General features: G+C 39.9%; 1 protein-coding gene across 1 annotated transcript in view; it reads left to right on the top strand.

The window, feature by feature from the left end:
- The window catches only part of LOC118742255 (ryanodine receptor), a gene marked incomplete at its 3' end in the record, with an annotated part of 525,243 nt that overhangs the window by 119,615 nt on the left and 383,124 nt on the right, over positions 1–22,504 (top strand). Inside the window, 1 exon segment of the mRNA XM_036474193.1 lies at positions 7,028–7,152. Coding sequence (XP_036330086.1) covers positions 7,028–7,152 — 125 coding nt within the window.

Here is a 22,504-nt window from a genome sequence, read left to right on the forward strand (position 1 = left end):
GGGTCTCTCCGCATGCCGGACACTCATTCGGCACATCCTCATTCAACCTACTCAGGTAGGAGTTCAACCTGCTGCAGTAGCCGGAGCGAAGTTGTGCAAGTGTTGTGCGAGTCTCCCGAGGCAGATGAAGCTCCGTCTCGTCTATGTCCGGGGGTGGTATGCCTAGAACGGCATTCACAGGTCTAGAGTCTACATAACTCGAGACTGAGTCCCTGTGAATGCCGTTCAGGGCCTGTCGGTAAGCTGTCGGGTCCAGAGGTTGCTTGATGAACCTCTGGACTTCGTCTGTCAGTTCATATAGATGCCTCCTGACGTGCCGAGGCGAGGGCTCCTCTGCAAGCTGCTGTCTGCTTGGGTGGCCACTTCTGTGGCTCCCGATCAGGAACTGCTTGCAGAGCATTATATTGTGCTCCTTTACGGGGAGCATTTGCGCCTCGCCGTGTAGATGGTGTTCAGGCGACATCAGGAGGCATCCTGTCGCTGTCCTGAGTGCGGTGTTCTGTACAGTCTGTAGCTTCGTCCACTGCGTCCTACTAGTCCCTGGCGACCACACTGGCGCTGCGTAGTTCAAAACCGGCCGGCCTATTGCCTTGTATGTTGCCAGCAACGTTTCTTTGTCTTTGCCCCAGGTACTGCCGGCTAGCGACTTGAGGACCTTGTTGCGTCTCTGTACTTTATTGAGAATAGCGGTTGCGTGCGCAGAGAAGGAAAGCAGGCTGTCGAATGTTACTCCGAGTATTTTGGGGTTATTCACCGTCGGAATTGGTGTGTCATCGACGTGAATCCCCAGCGGTAGCCTGACCTCCTTCGTCCAGGTTGTGAACAGGGTCGCGGAGGATTTCGTAGGGGAGAGGGCTAGACACTTTGCAGTGAAGAAGCGAGAAAGTTCGGAGAGATACCCGTTTACTTTCGAACACAGGTCATCAATTCCATTCCCAGTCGCCATGATCGAGCAATCGTAGGCATAAGAGACAATCGAGACTCCCTCTGGTGGTTGTTTACTCGTTTTGTCTCTAAACATTACCGACGAATGTCGACCACTCAGATATTTTGCCGAGCACCGTTTGAGCCTCTGTGGGAGAGTGGAGGCCTCTATATCTTCTAGTAGCGTGGAATGGCAGACGGTGTCAAACGCCTTTGATAAGTCCAACGCTACTAGAATCGTTCTCTCACAGGGACGGTTTCGGTTAAGGCCACGAGTTATCTGAGTGTTTATGGCGTTAAGTGCTGTTGTTGTACTTTGCAATTTACGGAAACCATGCCGATGCTTCGCTGGGGTCAAGTGGTTTGTAAAGTACGGGAGTAGCAAGGCCTCGAGTGTCTTCGCTATCGGGGAAAGGAGTGTTATCGGACGATAAGAATCGCCTTTGTTGGCAGGTTTGCCCAGTTTGAGCAGTGGGACCACTCTCCCCACCTTCCAGATGTCTGGGATGATTAGAGTGGCCATTGACAAGCTGAGGACCTCCGTTAGGTACGCTACTCCCGCAGGACCCAAATTTTTCAGCATCAGCATGCATATTCCGTCGGGACCCATGGCTTTGGAGGCTTTCGCCTTCCCGATGGCCACCTGAACTTCACCGCAAGTGAAAGCAAGGGGGGCACAGGTTGTTGGCAGTTTGTGCAGCCTTCTGGTCACTCGACGCTTGGCTTTGTCCACCGGAGGATGCAGTATGAACTGCCGGCTAAAATAGCTCGCGCATCGCTCCGGGTCCGACGAAGCATGGTCGCCGAAGGAAATTTCGACTCTGTCGTCGTGCTTCGTCGGATTAGACAGTGACCTAACGGTTTACCAAAGCGTGCTCACACCAGAGGTGAAATTACAGGTCTTCAGATGCTCCTCCCACTTCTTCCGCTATGCACGTTTACTAGTTGCCGAATCTCCGCGTTGAGATCCCTGATACGGGGATCTCCGGGATCGGCCTGACGAAGGCTATCACGCTCATCGGCTAGAACAGCCGCTTCGGCAGGGAAGTTTGGACGTGGGTCCGATATACATCCTGCCGGTATGAAGCGGGCTGCAGCATCAGTGACAGCCCTGCGGAACTTACGTTCACCGAGATGGACGTCGGTTGGTGTGGGGAGCGCTGTGAAGGTGTTTTCGGTAAACTCCGCGTAACCTTTCCAATCAGCTTTAGAAAAGTTGATATAGGTCCGGTGTTTGGCGGAGGCAAAGTCGGTTGGTTTATCTATCGAGATGACTATGGGTAGGTGGTCTGATGCTAGAGTCAGCATAGGTCGCCATGTTATGCTTTTTATCAGACCAGCGCTGACTATTGTGATGTCTGGCGAGCTACTGCAGTTACCCATAATCCTGGTGGGTGCGTCGTCGTTCATTGTGCAGAATGTCGAATCGTCTATCTGCTCAGCCAAGTCTGTTCCCCTACGATCGTTTGACAGGCTTGAGTGCCAAAGATCGTGGTGCGCATTAAAGTCACCTACTACCATACGGTTTTCACCTCTAAGGAGCGCACCTATATCAGGCTGATATCCTGCCGGGCAGCAGGTGACAGGGGGTATGTATATGTTAAATATTTCGAGCTCGACATCGCCTGAGCGGATAGCGATGCCCTGACATTCTAGGGTGGTATCCCTGCGGTCGATGTCTGCTTCGATTAGACGATACTGCACGGTGTGGTGCGTGATGAACGCTAAGCCACCACCATTATCTCGCTCGCGATCTCGACGGTGCACGTTGTACCCGGCGCAATTCAACAAAGTTGAATTGCTGTGCAACCTCGTCTCTTGGACCGCAGCTATCAATATACCATGCCGACACATGAAGAGGGTTATCTCCTCAATCTTGCTCTGTAGCCCGTTGCAGTTAAATTGAAGGAGCTTCATGTGGTTCGGGAGACGTGTTGTGATGTGGGGTGTAAGGGATATGTGTGTTCTTACTGCCGTTGGCTGTGTGCGCTGCTGTGATGGTTGCCGCCCTGTGGTGGGGGCGGGAGGCGTCGCAGTTGGGGTCTGCGACCGAGCAGCGCAACACGGGCCCTCGAAGTTCCTCGTCCAGTCTCGCGTGGTACGCAGACCTGAGCATGCCCTAAAGTGGCACCAGCCAAGGTGGGTGTTGCACTTGACTGATGTCACATTACAAAATATCCTGGTCTGACATACCGTGCAGATTGTAGGGGGAACCAGGAGTTGTTGGCGGCGGCGTGTGGGTGGTGGTGCGGTTGTGTGTGTTATGTGGTCTGTCGTGGCTGTGGTATGGTCTGTGGTGTTATTATGTTGTTGTGTTGTGGTGACTGTGTGAGGCTGCTCGGGCGGACTGTGGTTAGCCGTGGAGGCTGCTCTGTTTGAGCAACAGAGGGCCACGTACGACGTGGTCCACTGTCAATGTGTCCGTAGACCCGAGCAGACTCTGGGGTGACTCCACCCCTCGCAGGCATTACACTTGACTGAGGTGGAGTTGTGGTGTAATCGTCTCCGGCATACACAGCAGTTGTAGGTTTCTGGCCCTGGGTTTGACTCGATGCCAGCCCTGAGTAGAAGAATACGTAGTGAATGTAGCCCTATGGACGGACAACTTCTGAGATACTTCGCCGACCTAAACGGGGTTAGAACGCCGAAACAACAGCCCTTGGTCGGGTAAAACCCGACTCATTCCGGTACGTAGAACCGGCTGTCGTGGGAACGCTTACTCGATGGTTGTTGTGTTTACTTTCTTCTTTTATTTGCAGATATTAAGCATAAAAAATACATACATATTTACATAAATAGTTACTGGTGTAAATAATACATATGTATATGGTGGTAAGAATTTCCTAAAAAGAAACGATGAAACAGGAATAGTCGTGCGAAAACCCAGGTCAATATCTGCTGGAAGTGCTGGTTTAAGTATACTGCTTTGCTTTTTCCTTGGCTAAATAGATACTTTCAAATTATAATTCACGTGAATTATATATTCACTGAGAAACCCCGGTTGGCATCAAACTTTATGGCCCGTAGTTATAGTCAAAATAAAGTCGACTCTAAAGTTAAAAGCACCTTTTTGACATAACTTTCAATGGGATATCTGTCAAAAAAACCTGCTTTTAACTTTAAGGTCGACTTTATTTTGACTATAGCTACGGGCCTATATTTTTAAATAACTATGCGCACACCGAAACTCGCGGCGATGGCAAAACTGAAACTGAGACAAACAAGTCTGGGCAACTTTTGATTTTCAGAAAGCACCAAAAACTCGAAAAAAAAGCGTTTTACCAAATTAAAGCACCATTTTTTTTTAATCAAAAGATGCTTTTTTCGTAAGTTTGTATTTAACAATAGCAAAAAATTAACAATATTTACAAGAATACATGCATAAATCAATACACAAAACGTTTTCGCTTATAACGATTGAATAGCCTCTACACATGCTATGATGACTCATGCTTACGACGTAATACCGAAGGACTATTAAAACTAGTATATCTCGAGAAAGAAAAATCGAATCGCCACAAACGAGAATAATGCCCTAAGTAGAAATGAGCAAAAAATTTAATGTTCTCATTATATAACCTCAAATATCGCAAAAAAAGCCGTGTTTTTGGCAATCTGGGGGTAGGATATCTAAAAATTCTAGTACTAGAGCAAATGTACGGCCAGATTTGGATTCAGCACCAAGAAATGATAAGTTTTACTCAAGTGGTAAAAAAATCAAAATTTGTACAAACAATTAGAAAGGGAAAAAAGAAATACATACCTTCTCTGAGAAAAAGGATTCGTTTCGACAACTAAAGATATTTAGTTCCGGAATTTTTACAATATTTGGGAACTGTGACCAAGGATCCCAATCCTACCATGGTTGGTAATTACCATGGGTTGGTAATTATAACTAAATATATTAAAGCTTCTAATATTCATCTAGGTTGTACCAAATCGTTAATTTAGTTGAAGGGTTTGGTAAATACTAACAAATATTTTTTTGAAGCATATTTCTACAAATTCTATTCAACTTAGCGTATGGTTCATAAAAGGATGTCATTAAGCTCTGCTACTATAGATAAGCTTTCTTTCAACACATGGTTTAGTCATAGTTACCAAATCTTAGTTGAGGCAACCACGATTTGGTTTGAGAGCGGAACATATTCATGATTGTGAGCCACCCCTAAATAATGATCAGCGCTCTCTGAGAACATGTGTGTTTCACATACGAAAAGCGCCAGCTAAGCAATGCATACAGGCCCACTTATTGAATCTTTTGAATGCGCTAGTATGCCGACCATAGCATAAAAACGATTTAATGAATGAGACTATGTGCGTAGAAATCATTGCTCCGCTACCGCTGTTCGTATGTGGGTGAAACACACGATTGAGAGAATACAAAGGTTGCGCCGATCTCGGACCGCTATTCCTCTCGTAACGAATTTGACAGAATCGTGGTTTGCATGACATCACACTTGTGCAACTTGTTTACGTTTTCCTTGCAACATTTTTTCTTCTTCTTCTATTCTTGCTCACGTTTTGGCATTTTTCTCTCGCAATTGCACCAGTGTGACGTTACACAAAAGTTATTCTCAAAAATCCTCTCTGATCGGCGCAATCTTGTATTCTATCATTCTTGGGTGAAACACGCGTGTGGTCACAGAGCGCTCAGTAAGCTATGGCTTGTTGATTAGGGATGCAAATTTTTGGGGAGTAACATCGATACATCGATGTTTCGATGCTTCGGAAAAATGAACATCGATGCTAAAATACATCGCCAGAAAAACATCGATATATCGATGGTTTCCGATGGTTCAAAATTTGTTAGGAAAATTTAATACTCTCTGTACTACTCATCTACTCATTTCAACTCTCTGTAATTCAATTATTCCCATTATTTATTTACCATTCCTTTACCCTTCCTATAAATAGAATAGAAATGCATGCCGTTGTAACTTCGTTGAGCCTAAAGTTCCAAGACCCAATTTTGTTGAAATTTCAACGGGAGGCCGTCTCTTTTTCAATGACCAAGTAAGCATTTCTAATATCGAAACATAAGAGTAAACTCGGAATTTCTAAATGTTGCTTCAAAGAATAAGTATTAAAATTCATCGCCAGTCAAAAATTTTAGGAGCATAAGTCGATGTTAAAACATCGCTGAAACTGGCATCGATTTATCGTAAATTTAGCGATTTTACGAAATTGAAAATTATCGATGGCAAACATCGAAGTTTGAACCGATATTATCGATGTTTCAAAAATATCGATCCATCGTTTGCATCCCTAATGTGGATCACTGCGCTAGGTAGAGAAAGAAAAGTGTGTGCTATGACATGCCCAGGCTTGTTTGTCTCAGTTTCAGTTTTGCCATCGCCGCGAGTTGTTTCGGTGTGCGCATAGTTATTTAAAAATATAAAGTTTGATGCCAACCGGGGTTTCTCAGTGGATATATAATTCATGTGAATTATAATTTGAAAGTATCTATTTAGCCAAGGAAAAAGCAAAGCAGTATACTTAAAGCAGCACTTCCAGCCGATATTGACCTGGGTTTTCGCACGACTATTCCTGTTTCATCGTTTCTTTTTAGGAAATTCTTACCACCATATACATATGTATTATTTACACCAGTAACTATTTATGTAAATATGTATGTATTTTTTATAATATCTGCAAATAAAAGAAGAAAGTTAACACAACAACCATCGAGTAAATTTTGATTTGTGTCAAACTGAAACTTTTTTCCAATAATAAACGGTTAGCTGATTCACGTCTACAGCAAGTTCACAAAATTTATTGAAAACTTGTATCAACCAAAGCATTGTTTATATTTGCTCTACAATTATTTTATTCAACTAATGATATTGCCCACTCAAGGTACTCTTTTTGTAATTATTAACAAATATACATTTGTCCCAACTAGAAGTCTCAAGTAAATTGCAGACTTTCGGGAACTAGATATTTATTTCGCCATATCCATCTATGCCACTTGGTCACTATAACTAAATCTTGGTAATTATAACTAAACCTTTTTCTGAGTGTAAAATACCTACTCCCTTGTAAACCCTTAATTTGAAAACTTCAATTTGCATTCATATTTAGTAAAACTTATATTTTTTAGTGCTTTAGAAACACTGCAGTCCAATCGGCGTCACTCAATATTCTTTCAAAAGGTCAATCTAAATGAGATGGTCATGTGCCTTGAAGATTTAATCAACTATTTCTCCCAACCAGAGGATGATATGGGTAAGTTATCCACACAGAAAAAACCTATGCATAGAACTTACCCTATAAGCAATTCGGTAGTCGAATAAGAAAATAACAAACGCCTAGTTAAGTATTACTATGTTTATGTTTCATTATGGTGACGTGCCAAAATGTCAATTGATATGAATTCTCTTTTGTAAAAGATAGATATATATGTATGTACAAGTGTATACATAAATGCTCAGAAGGAAAAAATTAAGCGATTAAGCCGTGCCAGTCTGTCCGTCTGCGCACACGAAAACTAGAGGACAAATTTAGATATGTATATTAACGAAACTTGGTACGGGTGCTTTTTTGAGCCAAGGACCGATGGTATTGAAAATGGGCAAAATCAAATAATAACCACGCCTACCTGGCATATAACGATAGCTTTCAGAAATATGGAAACTGCGATATTTTGGTAACTACTGAAGCTTATTCACTCAAAATTTATATTTGCAATGATCTCTTGGTGTACAGTTGTTGGTCTTAGTAAAACATATTAAACGGCTGAAAATTTTTAAAATCGGACAATACTAAAAAATAGCCCACGAGAAATGCGAAATCTTCGACAAATCAGTAACTACTAACGCTAATTTATTCAAAATTGATGTTTACAATATTTTTTTGCAAAAAATTCGTTTATAAAAAAATTTTGGAAAATGGGAGTGGTACCGTCCACTTATGGCCACACACATATATGAGACATACTTTTTCATATCGGACACCAAATTTGGTGTCACAATTTCGATTGGCTTAATTTTTTTTTGGGCTCTATGCATGAAATAAGCTAACACGTGTTCGAGGAATTATTTTTTTCGCATTTTTCCTATGGAGATATGATCTGTCAAAGTTTGCATTTTTTCATGATTCTGACTAATCACGTACTTCTTCAAAACGTAATATCTCGGGTTCCGCCCATTGTAGAGAGGGGCTTAATATTTCTATATATAAGATGGTCAAGATTCTCCTAAAGCTAACTTAGCTATTAACAATTGAACTTTTTGAAGTTGATTTGCATAGTGAATACCAGTAAATTAGGGATTTAGAATTATACCATCATAATCCTTGCTTAATTCTCTATAAAAATATTGTTAACGAAGGGATATTCTGCCGAAATCCGCAATAAAATCTGCGCTTAGCTAACTTTAGTCCTGTAATTGCCACGCTCAATTCTAGAGGTGTGTCGCCTTAAAAAAAAAATATTGCCGTAAAATCCGCAAAAATTTTTACTTTTTGAAAAATCCCGATGTTTAACACCATACTAAATATATCTTAGTTTTCGAAAAAATGTGAAGGTAACACCGCTGAGAGGCAGCCTGAACATTTTTGGAAGTTTGCTAACATAACACAAATGTTTTCAAATTTTCAGTCTCACAAATGCAGCCTCACTTTCAGTCTCAAATAAAAGAAAATTTTAATATTTTCATCTATTTGTTTTTTGTTTTACTTTAATCTGGCATTTGAGTTGCACTGATAACTTCAATTTTATAACGTAGACAAACTTCAAAAAATGATTGATGGCAGACGAATTGAGCGAGCGGTTTTACCCAGAGATGGAAAAGTAGGCACAATAGTGCCATTTTTGGCACTTCCATTCTCAGAGGCACTTTTGGCACAAGTCATCCTCTTTTGGCATAATCATAATTTATAGAAACTTATGTATTCCAATATATAACAAAAAATCACATTGTTTAGGTCCGCGACCTAAATATATTGCACCACCCTAATACGCGTTTTGTCACTTGATGTAAGAGCATACAAACACATATATAAGTTGCGGCTAACTTTCCAGCCGCTAACAATAAGCCCCACTGTACGGTAACTTAGCTGAGGGGAAACTTAACGAAAGTTACTGTGCGGTGGGCTACATACCTTTTCGTTTGTTAGCACTTTTTCACTTCTCAGAAGACCGTCTGAAAGGAGATATCGCAGCTGTCACATCTCGTTTGGTAAGCCAATTCTTGTGTATCAAAATATTTAAACGCACAGATAACTAAAAATAAAACGACCTTTGATTTCACTGTTCTAAAACCACTTTGTGCGACGCCACCTGCGTAAATATTGGTCTTCGAGCCTAAAAAGTAACCACATTATACAGTCCACACAGCATCACATCTGAGTGTTTTCAACTGCCTCAACCGATCGCCACATTGTTCCACATTGGTCACGACAGCATCACGTTCGTCTACATCTACAACCTGAGTTTTTCGCACCACAACCAACGTGCCACAAGAGCTACATCAAGCGTTTTTCTTCGGTTTGTTACTCAAGCAGCGATTGTTTGGTTCATCGCTTAACCGGCTGTTCAAATTGCTTAACCGGCTGCATCACATTGACCACAAGCAGCACGTTTGCATCACAGCATCACGTTTGCATCACAGCACCACTAGTTTCAGCGACACATTTTTTAACAAACCAGCATATCGCACTACACGGCATATAACAACACATTAAAGTACGTGGTTGAATTTCATTGCACTTGTGTGTGTACGAATCTTAACAAAAAAACAAAACGCGCGTGATTATTTTGTAAAAATAAAAAGGGGCGAAAACTCAGTGCTTAATATTTTTCCGAAAACAAAAAAACAATAGAACATTTTCACGTTTATTAGTGTATCGGCTAACATTAACGAATTGCGCGAACGTTTATTTTGATTCTTTATACGGTGTTGTTTGTGTAAAAATATCAGTCGCATCTACCGAAGCACAAGATTGATAAAATTTATTCTTTTCTTGCAAAGCACAGAATTTAGTTTTTCTCATTTTACTGGCTTTCACTTTTATTTGCATTTTATTAATCGCGTAACTTCAAGTATATTTTGCGAAACTCCTTGGTTTCTTTTCTCATTGCACTTGTCTATTATTAGTGGCGCGCTTGTACATATTGCTGATCACTTCACTGGGTTGTTTCCCCCATTTATTTGTTTGTTGCACAAAATCACAGCCGCGCTTGAACACAATTTTTTCATCAGAAATTTACAAATTGCATATTGTGAATTTTAATTATTTAGACACGTACATGACATTTTTTTATAAGTTGGGTGGCGAGTGACTTGCACATTTCTTTTGCATATACGCATATATACGTAATTGCGTACTCAACAGTTTCACATGGCTGGAAAATAGATAAGTCATTACTTAAATATACAATACCTTTGTTGTTCTTATAAGAACTATGCTTATTTCGGGCTAAGCGGTTAGTGGAAATATTTTCCTACAAATCGGCGATTTCTATTACTACAGACAAATTTCTTTTCTTGCGTCCAATTGAGTGTTCGTTGGTTGTCAAAAATGGATACCTTTATTCGTCACCACCTTTACCACCTACCTCGTCTGCAACCACATAAACAAAATTGATTCATGCCTTATAGAGGAGGAGAGTGTAGGCGAAGGATAGAAGGAAAGCGAAGAGTAGAAACCAGTCCGGTCAGGCGGAGTCATCCCTCCCCATCTGCTCAATTCCCAGAGCAGTCATGGACCTTGCTACGACTCCAACTACTCCGCAAGGTCCCCTAAACCTGACACTCGTACTTATGTAGATCTAAGTTCTGTCTGGTCGCATGTCAGTATCGTTAATACGTCAACACACCCCTGTACCATAGTTGCTCCCGTGCAACACCTCACACCAACAGAATGCGTCTAATTATTCATATTTGTGCCCTTATCAATCAGATAAATCCAAACTATCAAACCATCTTCTTTCTTCATAAATATGTACAAGAATATTTACACTATAAAATTTAATTACAAAGGTATTTCAAAAATTTCATTAATTAATATCTTTAATTTATACTATCTCTGAACTACTATCAATATTTGAACAGTCACAATACGAACTGTATGTATATACATATATGCTTGTGAATCTTCTTCTCTGTAAAGACAATAAATGCAGTTTATTTATCCGCTTATATTTTCCTCTTGCATTCATAACAAGAAAAGTATACATATGTATGCACATACGTATATAAAAATTATTCCAACTATTCCTCTTTGTTCCTATTTTTGCTAGGCTGAATCTGGCTATGCTCTCCCTCGCTTCGAATGTTAAAACATTGGTTCCATGTTTATATGTAGATAACTTACACTCTATCACTTACCGATCTCTCTTCCGATAGAGGCGCCTGCATCTAGGAGATGGGGTAGCTGAAATGCAATGTCACTAGCATACATACACATATAATCATAAATTCCAAATATAAATATATTCACTACCAAAATTAAAAGATTTGAGGTTATGGCTGCCTCGTGGGTGCACCCCCCTCTGCTCCCAGGTGCCCAAATTCTAGTGAGCGCACTGGAACTGATGTTGCGCTCAGCGGAGCGCTATGATGGAGCGGTGGAAAAATATTCCCGCGACGTCTGGCGCTCTGGTGCATAGATGTATGCGGATATGTAAACGCCTCCCTTTCTCCCTCTCAATCCGCTGAATCTGATCGCTTTTTATGTTTCTTATGTAAATGGTTTAAATCCTATGCCGTTTCAGGATGTGAAAAATTCCAACAAGCCTCGGATGAGACCCCCTTTTTCTGATGACGACCACGGCAAACGTATAAAGGACTATGATTTAAGGGTATGCACCTGGAATATCCGGACCCTTAATGGGGAAGGTGCCTCTGCCCGGCTGGTTGATGTCCTCGGGAAGACAAAGGCTGACATCACCGCCATCCAAGAAATGCGATGGACGGGGCAAGGTAAAGTAAGCGTGAAGCCTTGCGACGTCTATTACAGTTGCCACGTAAAGGAGCGCAAATTCGGTGTTGGATTCGTGGTAGGAGAGAGACTCCGTCGCCGAGTACTGGCGTTCACCCCGGTGGACGATCGTCTAGCCACAATCCGCATCAAAGCTAGATTCTTCAACATCTCGCTCATCTGCGCCCATGCCCCGACGGAAGAGAAGGATGAAGCGTCCAAGGATCTCTTCTATGAGCGCTTGGAACGTACATATGAGCGCTGCCCCCGACACGATGTCAAAATCGTGCTTGGCGATTTTAATGCCAAGGTGGGCAAGGAAGGGATCTTTGGCGCCACTGTCGGAAAATTCAGCCTCCACGACGAAACGTCCGATAACGGACTGAGGCTGATCGACTTCGCCGGGGCCCGAAATATGGTAATATGTAGTACTAGGTTCCAGCATAAGAACATCCACCAAGCTACATGGCTGTCTCCAGATCGAAAAACGAGAAACCAAATCGATCATGTTGTGATAGACGGAAGGCATGCTTCAAGCGTTTTGGACGTACGTACACTCCGAGGGCCAAACATCGACTCGGACCACTATCTTGTTGTAGCCAAGATACGCACCCGCCTCTGTGCAGCAAAAAATGTGCGCCCAACAATGCAAGGAAAGCTTAACGTCGAAAAGCTGCAATCACAACAGACGGCCAATTTATTCGCCACTCGACTCACACACCTGCTCTCTGAGAGCACTCTTCAACAATCCGACGTACGCGAGCAGTGGAACCACATTTCCCGATCATTAAGTACCGCCGCCGAAGAAGTAGTTGGATTTCAGCGAGCCCGAAAGAACAACTGGTACGATGAGGAATGTCAAGAAGCCGCAGAGAAAAAAGATGCCGCCTACAGGGCCACGCTGCGATCGGGCGCAACGCGAGCCATGTGGGACCGTTATAGGGAACTGAAGAAGGAAGCGAGACGTATTTGCCGTAATAAGAAGAGAGAGGCCGAAATACGTGAGTGCGAAGAGCTTGAGATGCTGGCCGACAGGAAGAACGCCCGAAAATTCTACCAGAGGGTTAGGCGACTTACGGAAGGTTTCAAGACCGGGGCGAACTCCTGTAAGAACAACAATGGCGACCTAGTGACCGATGTCCAGAATATACTTAAATTATGGAGGGAACACTTTTATAACCTACTGAATGGTAGCAGCGCTGAAAGTAGTGAGGAAGACGAACCCGAGTCCCCAGTCGATGATGATGGAGTAGCTGTCCCACCGCCTGACTATGACGAGGTACGAATAGCGATTACGCGGCTGAAAAACAACAAAGCTGCTGGAGCTGACGGCCTGCCAGCCGAGCTATTCAAGTACGGCGGCGAGGAGCTGATGAGGTGCATGCATCAGCTCGTATGCAGAATATGGTCAGATGAACGCATGCCCGACGACTGGAATTTAAGTGTGCTCTGCCCAATCCACAAGAAAGGCGACCCCGCCATACGCGCCAACTACCGCGGAATTAGCCTTCTAAGCATAGGTTACAAGGTCTTATCGAGCGTATTGTGCGAAAGACTGAAGCCCACCGTCAACGAGCTGATTGGACCTTATCAGTGTGGCTTTAGGCCTGGAAAATCCACCATAGATCAGGTATTCACAATACGCCAAATCTTGGAAAAGACCCGCGAGAATAGGATCGACACACACCATCTATTTGTCGATTTCAAAGCCGCTTTCGACAGCACGAAGAGAAGTTGCCTTTATGCCGCGATGTCTGAATTTGGTATCCCCGCGAAACTAATACGGCTGTGTAAAATGACGTTGAGCAATACCACCAGCTCCGTCAGAATAGGGAAGGACCTCTCCGAGCCGTTTGATACCAAACGAGGTTTCAGACAAGGGGACCCCCTTTCGTGTGATTTCTTTAATCTTATGTTGGAGAAGATAATAAGAGCCGCAGAACTGAACCGCTCAGGCACAATACTTTATAAGAGCGTACAATTGCTGGCGTATGCCGACGACATCGATATTATCGGTAAAAACAAGGGCTACGTCTGTTCTGCCTTCTCGGGATTGGATAGAGAAGCAAAGCGAATGGGTCTGGTGGTGAACGAGGACAAAACGAAGTATCTCCTGTCAGCACACAAACAGTCAGAGCATACGCGTCTTGGCACCCACGTCACTGTTGACAGTTACAAGTTTGAAAAAGTAGACGACTTCGTTTATTTGGGAACCAGCATTAACACCAATAATAATGTCAGCCTTGAAATCCAACGGAGAATCACTCTTGCCAACAAGTGCTACTTTGGGCTGAGTAGGCAATTGAGAAGTAAAGTCCTCTCTCGTCGTACAAAGATCACACTCTATAAGTCACTCATCATGCCTGTGCTGGTGTATGGCGCGGAAGCATGGACAATGAAAGCATCTGATGAGGCGGCTCTTGGAGTTTTCGAGAGAAAGATTCTGCGAAAGATTTACGGACCTTTACGCGTTGGTGATGGCGAATATCGCAGACGATTTAACGATGAGCTGTATGAGCTTTACAACGATATAGACATAGTGCAGCGAATTAAAATTCAGCGGCTCCGCTGGCTTGGCCATGTCGTTCGGATGGACAGAAACGCTCCTGCTCTGAAAATATTCAACGCGGGCCGCGATGCTGGGAACAGAGGAAGAGGAAGGCCTCCTCTGCGTTGGAAAGACCAGGTGGAGAAGGACTTGGCTTCACTTGGCATTTTCAATTGGCGTCAGTTAGCACAGAAGAGAAATGACTGGCGTGCTGTTTTGGACTCGGCCAAAATCGCTTAGGCGGTTACAGCGCCAAATAAGAAGAAGAAGAAGTTTCAGGTTGTTGACCCGTTCTTATGTATGATATTTGTACATAAGTAGGTGCTTATGTTCACCGTATAAGGCGCTGGGCATTTGGTTTAAATAGAGGCCTTTCTCACACCCCTGCCTGGCGAGGACCTAAAAGATTTGAAACTCTGCCTTAGTTCGTCTGTTTGTACGTGGATTTGGATTTTTTGTGTTAACATTTGTGTATATATTTACATACGCGCTTGTGTTCGTCTTTGCAACAAACACACGCACATATGTATCTATATCCACAATAGACGTACGCACATACATATGTACATAAGTAGGTACATTTTATTTCGATCTGAGCTAGATCAATTTTATTTTATTTGAGTTCATTTCATTCTATTTTCATTCTATTTAAATTTAATTTTATTTTATCTTACTTCAATTTCAAGTTTATCTTATTTCAGTTGAACTCATATTAATTGAATTTAATGCTATCGCTTAGCTGTGCTTTTACTTTAATTTATTTAAATTTCATTTCGTCGAATTATTTAAGCTTATCTAAAGTTTCCCGGCACAGACTTACCTCTACTAGGCAGGATTTCGCTGTCGTTTAAAAAACCGCAGTTTTAATCCGTTTTAACGGGTTGAAACTTTCACACAATAGCTACCGGGACTTTCTGTTAACTTTCTCGGTTTTTTTCTGACAACAAACTTTCCGCCTTTGAACTTTCCGTCGCCCATGTACCTTTCGATGTGATCAAAGCCAATCTTCGCTTGGTGATCGTACCCTACCGCTTTGACCGCCTTTTGAAATTTCCTTTCACGACGCCACTTTCACTCAACACGATTGACGGCCACACGCACACGCATCCTTTCACCCTCCAACTTTCACTCCACTCACACCCATACACACATATGTACCCTGTGGGGAAAGTCTCTAGTTCTGAACTGGGGCGCTTCTAGTACATTTAGACCCAGTACTGGTTCGCGATAAATCTCTTTTGCATGCAAGCAACTGGCGAATTTAACATGGCGATGTCCTAGGAAGTGTCAATTGCCCCCCGCTGCATCCCTTTTTCGATAGTTCCGAACTAGTCCTAAATTCTATAGTTCCGAACCAGTTCTAAAATCGACAGACGAAAGAAAAAAGTATCATGATTTTTCAACCTTTCAGTTCTGTCGTGTGCGATTTTACATTATTTTCAAAGAAACGTTTTTTTCAATTTGAAATTAAATTTGTTTGAATGATTGTAAGAAATGTACGTTCACATACCTTGCTGTAGCTGACTTTGCAGAGGTGCTGACTGTTATTAATTAGATTCCAGACGGCCCAAAGATGTTAATATGTTAACACAAAGCTTTGTTTTGTATTACCAATCTATGAAATAGCATCTGCGAAGCACAGAATAGCAGCGTATTTGAACGAAAAAGCCGCCGAACACATATCTATGTAAAGTAAACAAGCCCCCCGCTGCATCCCTTATTCGATAGTTCCGAAATAGTTCTAAATTCGACAAATAGGATCTAGTTCGTTCTGCATCCCTTTTTCTATAGTTCCGAACCAATTCTAAATTCGTCACTTTAGATATAGATTTGTAGTGAAAAAAACTGAAAAGATTAGTTTCTTAAAAGTACCACTTTTCGCCGATTTTGGACTGGTGGGGATCTAGTTCCTATCGGACCAGTTCCTTTTTGGCGATAAAGACCTAGTACGGAACTAGAAATTTGATTCACTAGTCCGCGGTTTCCCTGCAGGGTAGATTTACATTAAGACGAACATTTATAGCTTTAACATACAATACATACGCAAGTGTATCTCTGTTGTTTCCAACACACACACATATACGTTGCTATACAAGACTTGCTGGGTGTTGCTAGGGACTTGGTGATGTGTTGCGATAATGTTGCTTGGATGTTGCATGGGTGCTACTCATATCCTGACAGACTGGCGCTACAGGCTCGCCTTCGCCGATGTTGCCTGCAGCATGCAGCGTGGGCGTAAGAAAATTAAAGAGCACGGACTGTCCCCAGTGTTTATGGTTATGCCTTACGTGTGGCTTCGACCTACGACCTAAAGCCGGGCCTATTACTTTACTTGTGGTTTCGGTCTCATTGTCTTTCCCGTAGTTATCGTTGGTTGGCTAAATATACGCACGGTATCACAGACCGGCTTCTACAACTATACATATCTACCACATATATCACAGATTTATACATCTGGTAAACCATTGTCAAAATACCACAAATAAACATACTTATGGCTACTTGTATCACAGATTGTAATGTGTAGAGATGTAAAGAAGAGACATTGTGAAGTCTTGCTAAAATCGACAGTTTTCAACTATCAAGTATCCCAGCTTTAGGACATTCTACTTTGCATTACCGGCAATGCCTAAAACAAGCGAAAAAATTCGAAGGCATTATAACGCTATACCTTCTAGAACAACTTACCACTAAAAGCGATTACCGATTCTTTGCTGGGAATCCTTAAAACCAGTATACATACATACATATGTATGTATTTATGCTGATGCATTTCAATGGTGAAATTATAAGCAGGTGAAGTAATAAAAAAGCTTTCTCGCTTTATTTTGTTGACATACGGCTATTTTATACAAATTTTTAAAGGCAAATTTTCAAATAAGATAGGGTCAAATCTTTCATTTCGCTCTTATTACTACACCTGGTATAATTTCACCATGATGAGGTTCAATTGATGCTAATTTGTAGCAAACATAGCACGCGCACCTCATAGGGTTAATTTGTTTGTTTAAAGTTTTTTGACATTATAACTAGCTACAAGAGAGTTCGAGCAAGTTGTCACTTCTGCCTTGTTAAATATGCCTTGGGTAAAACCAAGGTGTATTAAACAAGGTGTGATTGACAACTCAGTGCGGCTCTCTTTTAAGGTACTATAATGTCAAAAAGTATAAACAAACGAATTAACCCTTAGTGATGCATGTATCATGTCAGCACTGATACCAAAGCTTTTATTTTGATTATAGTTTTGTTTTACTTTCATTACCTGGAATATATATATTTTCTCAATAAAATAAAAAAAATTGTTTATAAAATCGTTTTAGCAATTTTCTTGTTTTTAATTGCCCAAGTTTGTGCGTTTATTTTTATATTTAAATAGAAGTATAATTTTACATTTATTTCCAATTTTATAAATATGAGAGCTTAACTCTAACAATTTTGAAAATAAATTTTTTTTATGCGAAATAGTTTGTTTTAAATGAGCTCGTTTGAAAGTGCTTGACTCGCACGGACAACAAATGAAATCACTTTCCTTGAAATGGTTTTCACAAACGCGAGATGAATCACGTAGTACAACACACATCGCTGCCGTCTTAACTCGCAACTAGGTGGTTTAAAACATCGCTCTATTTTCGTGTCCTGATTTCTATTGCATACAGCGCACCGTTCAAAAGTTTTGCTCCGTTTCATCTTGGTTTCCTTACATTAAATATTTAAGAAAAGTCGAACGTACATATTTACTTATTACCAAACTTTAAATGTGCTTACTTGCTCTCCTCGGCGGTTTATCTCTTAACAATTTCACGTTTATTAAGAAAATTTGTTGCTTGAAAAATTTTTGTGTAAATTTTTTTTAAACAAATTGAAATTTGAAGAAAAAATATTTTTAAATAGGTTAACAATTCATTTCAATTTGACATTATAGCCTGCTTCTTATGAGGGCAATTTCAAAATCAATCACACTTTGTTGAATACATTTTGGGGAAAACCGCTCGCTCAATTCGTCGTTTATTTTTTGAAGTTTGTCTACTTTATAAAATTGAAATTTTCAGAGCAACTCAAATGCCAAATAAAAGTAAAATAAAAAACAAATAGATGAAAATAATCAAATTTATTTTTTTTATTTGTGACTGAACGTGAGAATGTATTTTTGAGTTTGAAAATTCGAAAACAGTTTTGTTATGTTAGCAAACTTCAAATATGTTCTCAGTGGTTAACCTTGTGTCATAGTTATCTCGAAAATAACTTTCAGTTTAATAACAAATTTGAATATTCGAATGGCTTTTGTTTATAACTGAAAACTATTTTCTCAATTTTCTGACATTGTAAAAGAGTTTTGCATACAAGACATAGGGCTGGTTTCTCCAACTCAACTTAACTTAGTTTAGCCACTTTTTGGACTTAAGTCAAAAGTTAGCCTACGTCTTACACAGCTTATTCTTGACTAAGTCAAGAAAATTGGCTTAACTAAGTTAAGTTGAGTTGGAGAAACCAGCCCATAGAGTTAGATACTCCTTTTAGCGAATTCTTACTTTTTCAAAGTTTCTGCGTAGCTGAAAAAATTCTTTAAGCCATGAAGAAATATAGATGACGTCCTTAAAGAGTGGTGCTTTTTCACAGTTTGAAAAAGTATTTAATTTTGTTTTTTTTTTCAATACCACACTCAAACAATGCAATTGAGAGGATCTTAAGTATAACGTTTGTTTCTTGGCGCAAAGAGAGAAAGGTATATTCAATACTACTACTGACTATTTATTTATGTACCAAAATATTGTTAAAAAGAAGAACTCTGGCCTTTTAAAGCATTTTCTGTTACTTAGATTCATAATTTTGCTTTGAATAAAAATGTACTGAAAAGTACTGATTTCTTAGCATGAAAAAGTCCAACGTACTGATTTCGCGCATAAAAAATCTGGCAACCCTAGTTAGACTTCTATATAAAATCAATAAAAAATGAATCAATTGGTGAAACTGGTCAAAATGTCTCACTGCCATTATTTCGCATATAGGTAGATATATGTGTAAACACGTCAGAATAGCTATATTTCGATGTATTCCCCTTCCTAATTAGAATACTGTGTAATTTTGCTATGAATTTATGTATATATGTCTAAGTGTATTTTAAAAATACTATTTCTTAAAAGGCGTTAAAAGAAAGAAATTTTAATTTTGTAGCACTTTCATCTTCTTTTCGGCACAATTTTTAAAGACCATTAGGCACATTTTGAATTTTGAAATTCCATCCCTGGTTTTACCTTTAAATATTTGTTTTTGTTGTTGGCCTTTGAATTTTAAATTATGAAACATATTTTAACAAGCTCGAGGCCCAGCAATTAAATAAAATGCAAAACTTCGTTCTATTGATATTTTAATTGTCGATATTTCGACCTCAATCTGAGGTCATCTTCAGGACTGTAAATATACAAACACGATAACTTATTATTACTAACAAACATTAAACACAACTTACACTCTTGATTGTGCCTGGTGGACTAATTAGGCGTACAGAAATAAAAGTTAATCAAGTGAAGTTTTAGGCAAATAAATATAAACATAAGAAGTAAACAATTACAAATACCGTAATTGCAAACAAAAAACATACAAAGAACAATACTCGTTACATTGAGCAGGAAGACAATATGTATATGTACATTAGAGTGGTCCAAAAAAAAATAAAGTCGGAGTTTTAATGCCGGCACACTCTAGGATTGATCTATATCGAAAAAAATATACCCCTATTTTTTATTTTGAAATCAAAAAATATTTTGGGTGTGCTCAAAGCGCTCAAAGTTTTCCATGTATTTTATATGGAGAAAAAACAATTTTTCGTTGAAATGGTATAAAACTCTTGAAAATCAATATTTTTCGACCGGAAAACTGTGGTTCTCTTCAAGAGACTTCCAGTATTAATATCCAACTGTTTATTTAACAATTTTTTATGATTAAAGATTTTTTATTGGTCCCCCATTGCATTTTCTAAGGGCTTTGGAGGGCCTATAAAATATAGTTACCATGAAAAAATTGTTAAAGAAACAATTGAGTATTATTACTGAGAATCTCCTGAAGATAAGTAAAGTTCCAATCGAAAAATAATGATTTTCAAGAATTCTACACTATTTCTACGAAAAGTGGTTTTTTCTCCATATAAAATACATGGAAAACATTGAGCGCTTTGAGCACTACCTAATTTTTTTTAATTTCAAAAAAAAAAATATGGGTATATTTTTTTCGGTATATAACAATCCTAGGGGGTGGCGGCATTAAAAATCCGACCTTATTTTTTTTACATACATTTTTGGACCACTTTAATGTACATGTAAAAGCACAGCTTTTTATTGTTGTTCTATGAAGGTATGTTGGGGAAACGGAACGAATGTTGATTATGGAAGGCGGAACGGAACACCTACGTTGAGGATTGTTGTTGCCGATTTAACACCAAATTGCGATACACATTTGCATAATTGTCTGTGTCCGTTTTAAAGTTGATCCTTCTCTCATTAGGGGTGTTCGTAATGTGTAACATTTCCTAAATATAGCGTTTATTATAGTTCTTTTCTTCTTGTAGAATGGCAACATTATCGAAATCGGGATAGTGTCCCGTATCCCTACAGTGTGCTGACAAGGCCGAATTATTGTCAGTTGAGCTGTTCCTTAACTTTATATTTGATTTGTGTGCGGAAATCCTTGTTTTGAGTTTAGTTTTTGTTGTCCCCACATATACTTTTGTCGCATAAGTGGGACCCGTCGCCATTATATGAGATTTTGTATATTACGTCAGATTTCTCGTATCTAGGAATCTTATCCTTAGGGCCAGTTCTTCAGGCATGGTTTAAACTCAGTTTAAACTAAGTTTAGTTAAACTCAGTTTAAATTTAAACTGAGTTTAAACTGGAGAGCTGTTTTTCAGTGAGAGTTTAAGGCCGCTGTAAACATTGGCCATTTTTTGGGGCAACACTGTTTTTTTCTTTATCTAGATACGACAACAGCTGTTGTATGTTTACAATTCGACGCCATTGCTTGATAAATTTCCATAAAAATTAAACGCTGTGAACAAATAAATAAAAATGTCTGTGAGAAGTAATACATTTTCAACGAGTAAAGTGAGCTTTTTATTAGAATTAGTAGAACTAAATAAAAATGTGCTGGAGTGCAAAAAAACTGATCGAGTCAGCGCAGAAGAAAAATTGAAAGTGTGGAAGGAAATAGAGATCGAGTTGAACTCAAAGTTTGGTCAAGTGTATAAGAGCTCAAAGGTGCTGAAGATGAAGTACGAGAATGTGAAGAAGGACTCAAAAAAGAGATTAGCTGCAGAAAGGCGTGATATTTATAAAACCGGCGGTGGAACAAGAGCTTCTATACCCAGCACAGCAATAGACGGGAAAATACTAAGCATTTGCCAGCCTGAGCAAATTGCGGGCAATGAAGCTATTTATGATGACGACGCATTAGAAATAATTGGTAATTCGTAATTGAACATATTCCAACAATATGTGTACTATAATTTTAACATAATTGTACTAGAGGTGGAGAAACATCGATGTTTGCTACCATCGACGGTTTCGATGTATTAAAAGAAAACATCGATGTGACATCGATTGTTTTGAAAAAATAGGAGGTTTAAAGGCAAAATTAAGTTGGTACTTGAAGTTAAATGTAGCGCTTTTGACAGATAACCCATTAAATATTACGTCAAAAAGCCGCAAGTAGCTTTAGGTATGAATTTAATTTTGACTATGAATACGCCCTAATAAGTTATTACAAATAAAATAAAACAAAGGTGCCTAGCCTTCCATGAAAGTAATATATATGCATTCCAAATATTAACCATATCGGACCATAAATACGGGTTTTTGAACATCTCTAGACCTGTGCCACCTAGTGGATTAATTCGTCCTTCATATTACATTGTCATCGGGGTTTGAGCTAAGTTTAAAGTCCCAAGTCTCTAGCTCATCGGTTAGAATTGACAATAAAATTCAAGGAGATATACATATGTAAGGGAAGTTAAATAAAAGCTTGTAAAAACGTAACATTTTTATTCACTGAGATTAACATAAAAGTATTAAAGAGAGAACGGCGGCCGCTGAGGTGTAGTGGCTCTGCAGTACATAG

The sequence above is a fragment of the Rhagoletis pomonella genome, unplaced genomic scaffold, assembly GCF_013731165.1.
Source record: "Rhagoletis pomonella isolate Grant_MI unplaced genomic scaffold, Rhpom_1.0 Rhpom_scaffold_00007, whole genome shotgun sequence".
NCBI classification, from domain to species: Eukaryota; Metazoa; Arthropoda; class Insecta; order Diptera; family Tephritidae; genus Rhagoletis; species Rhagoletis pomonella.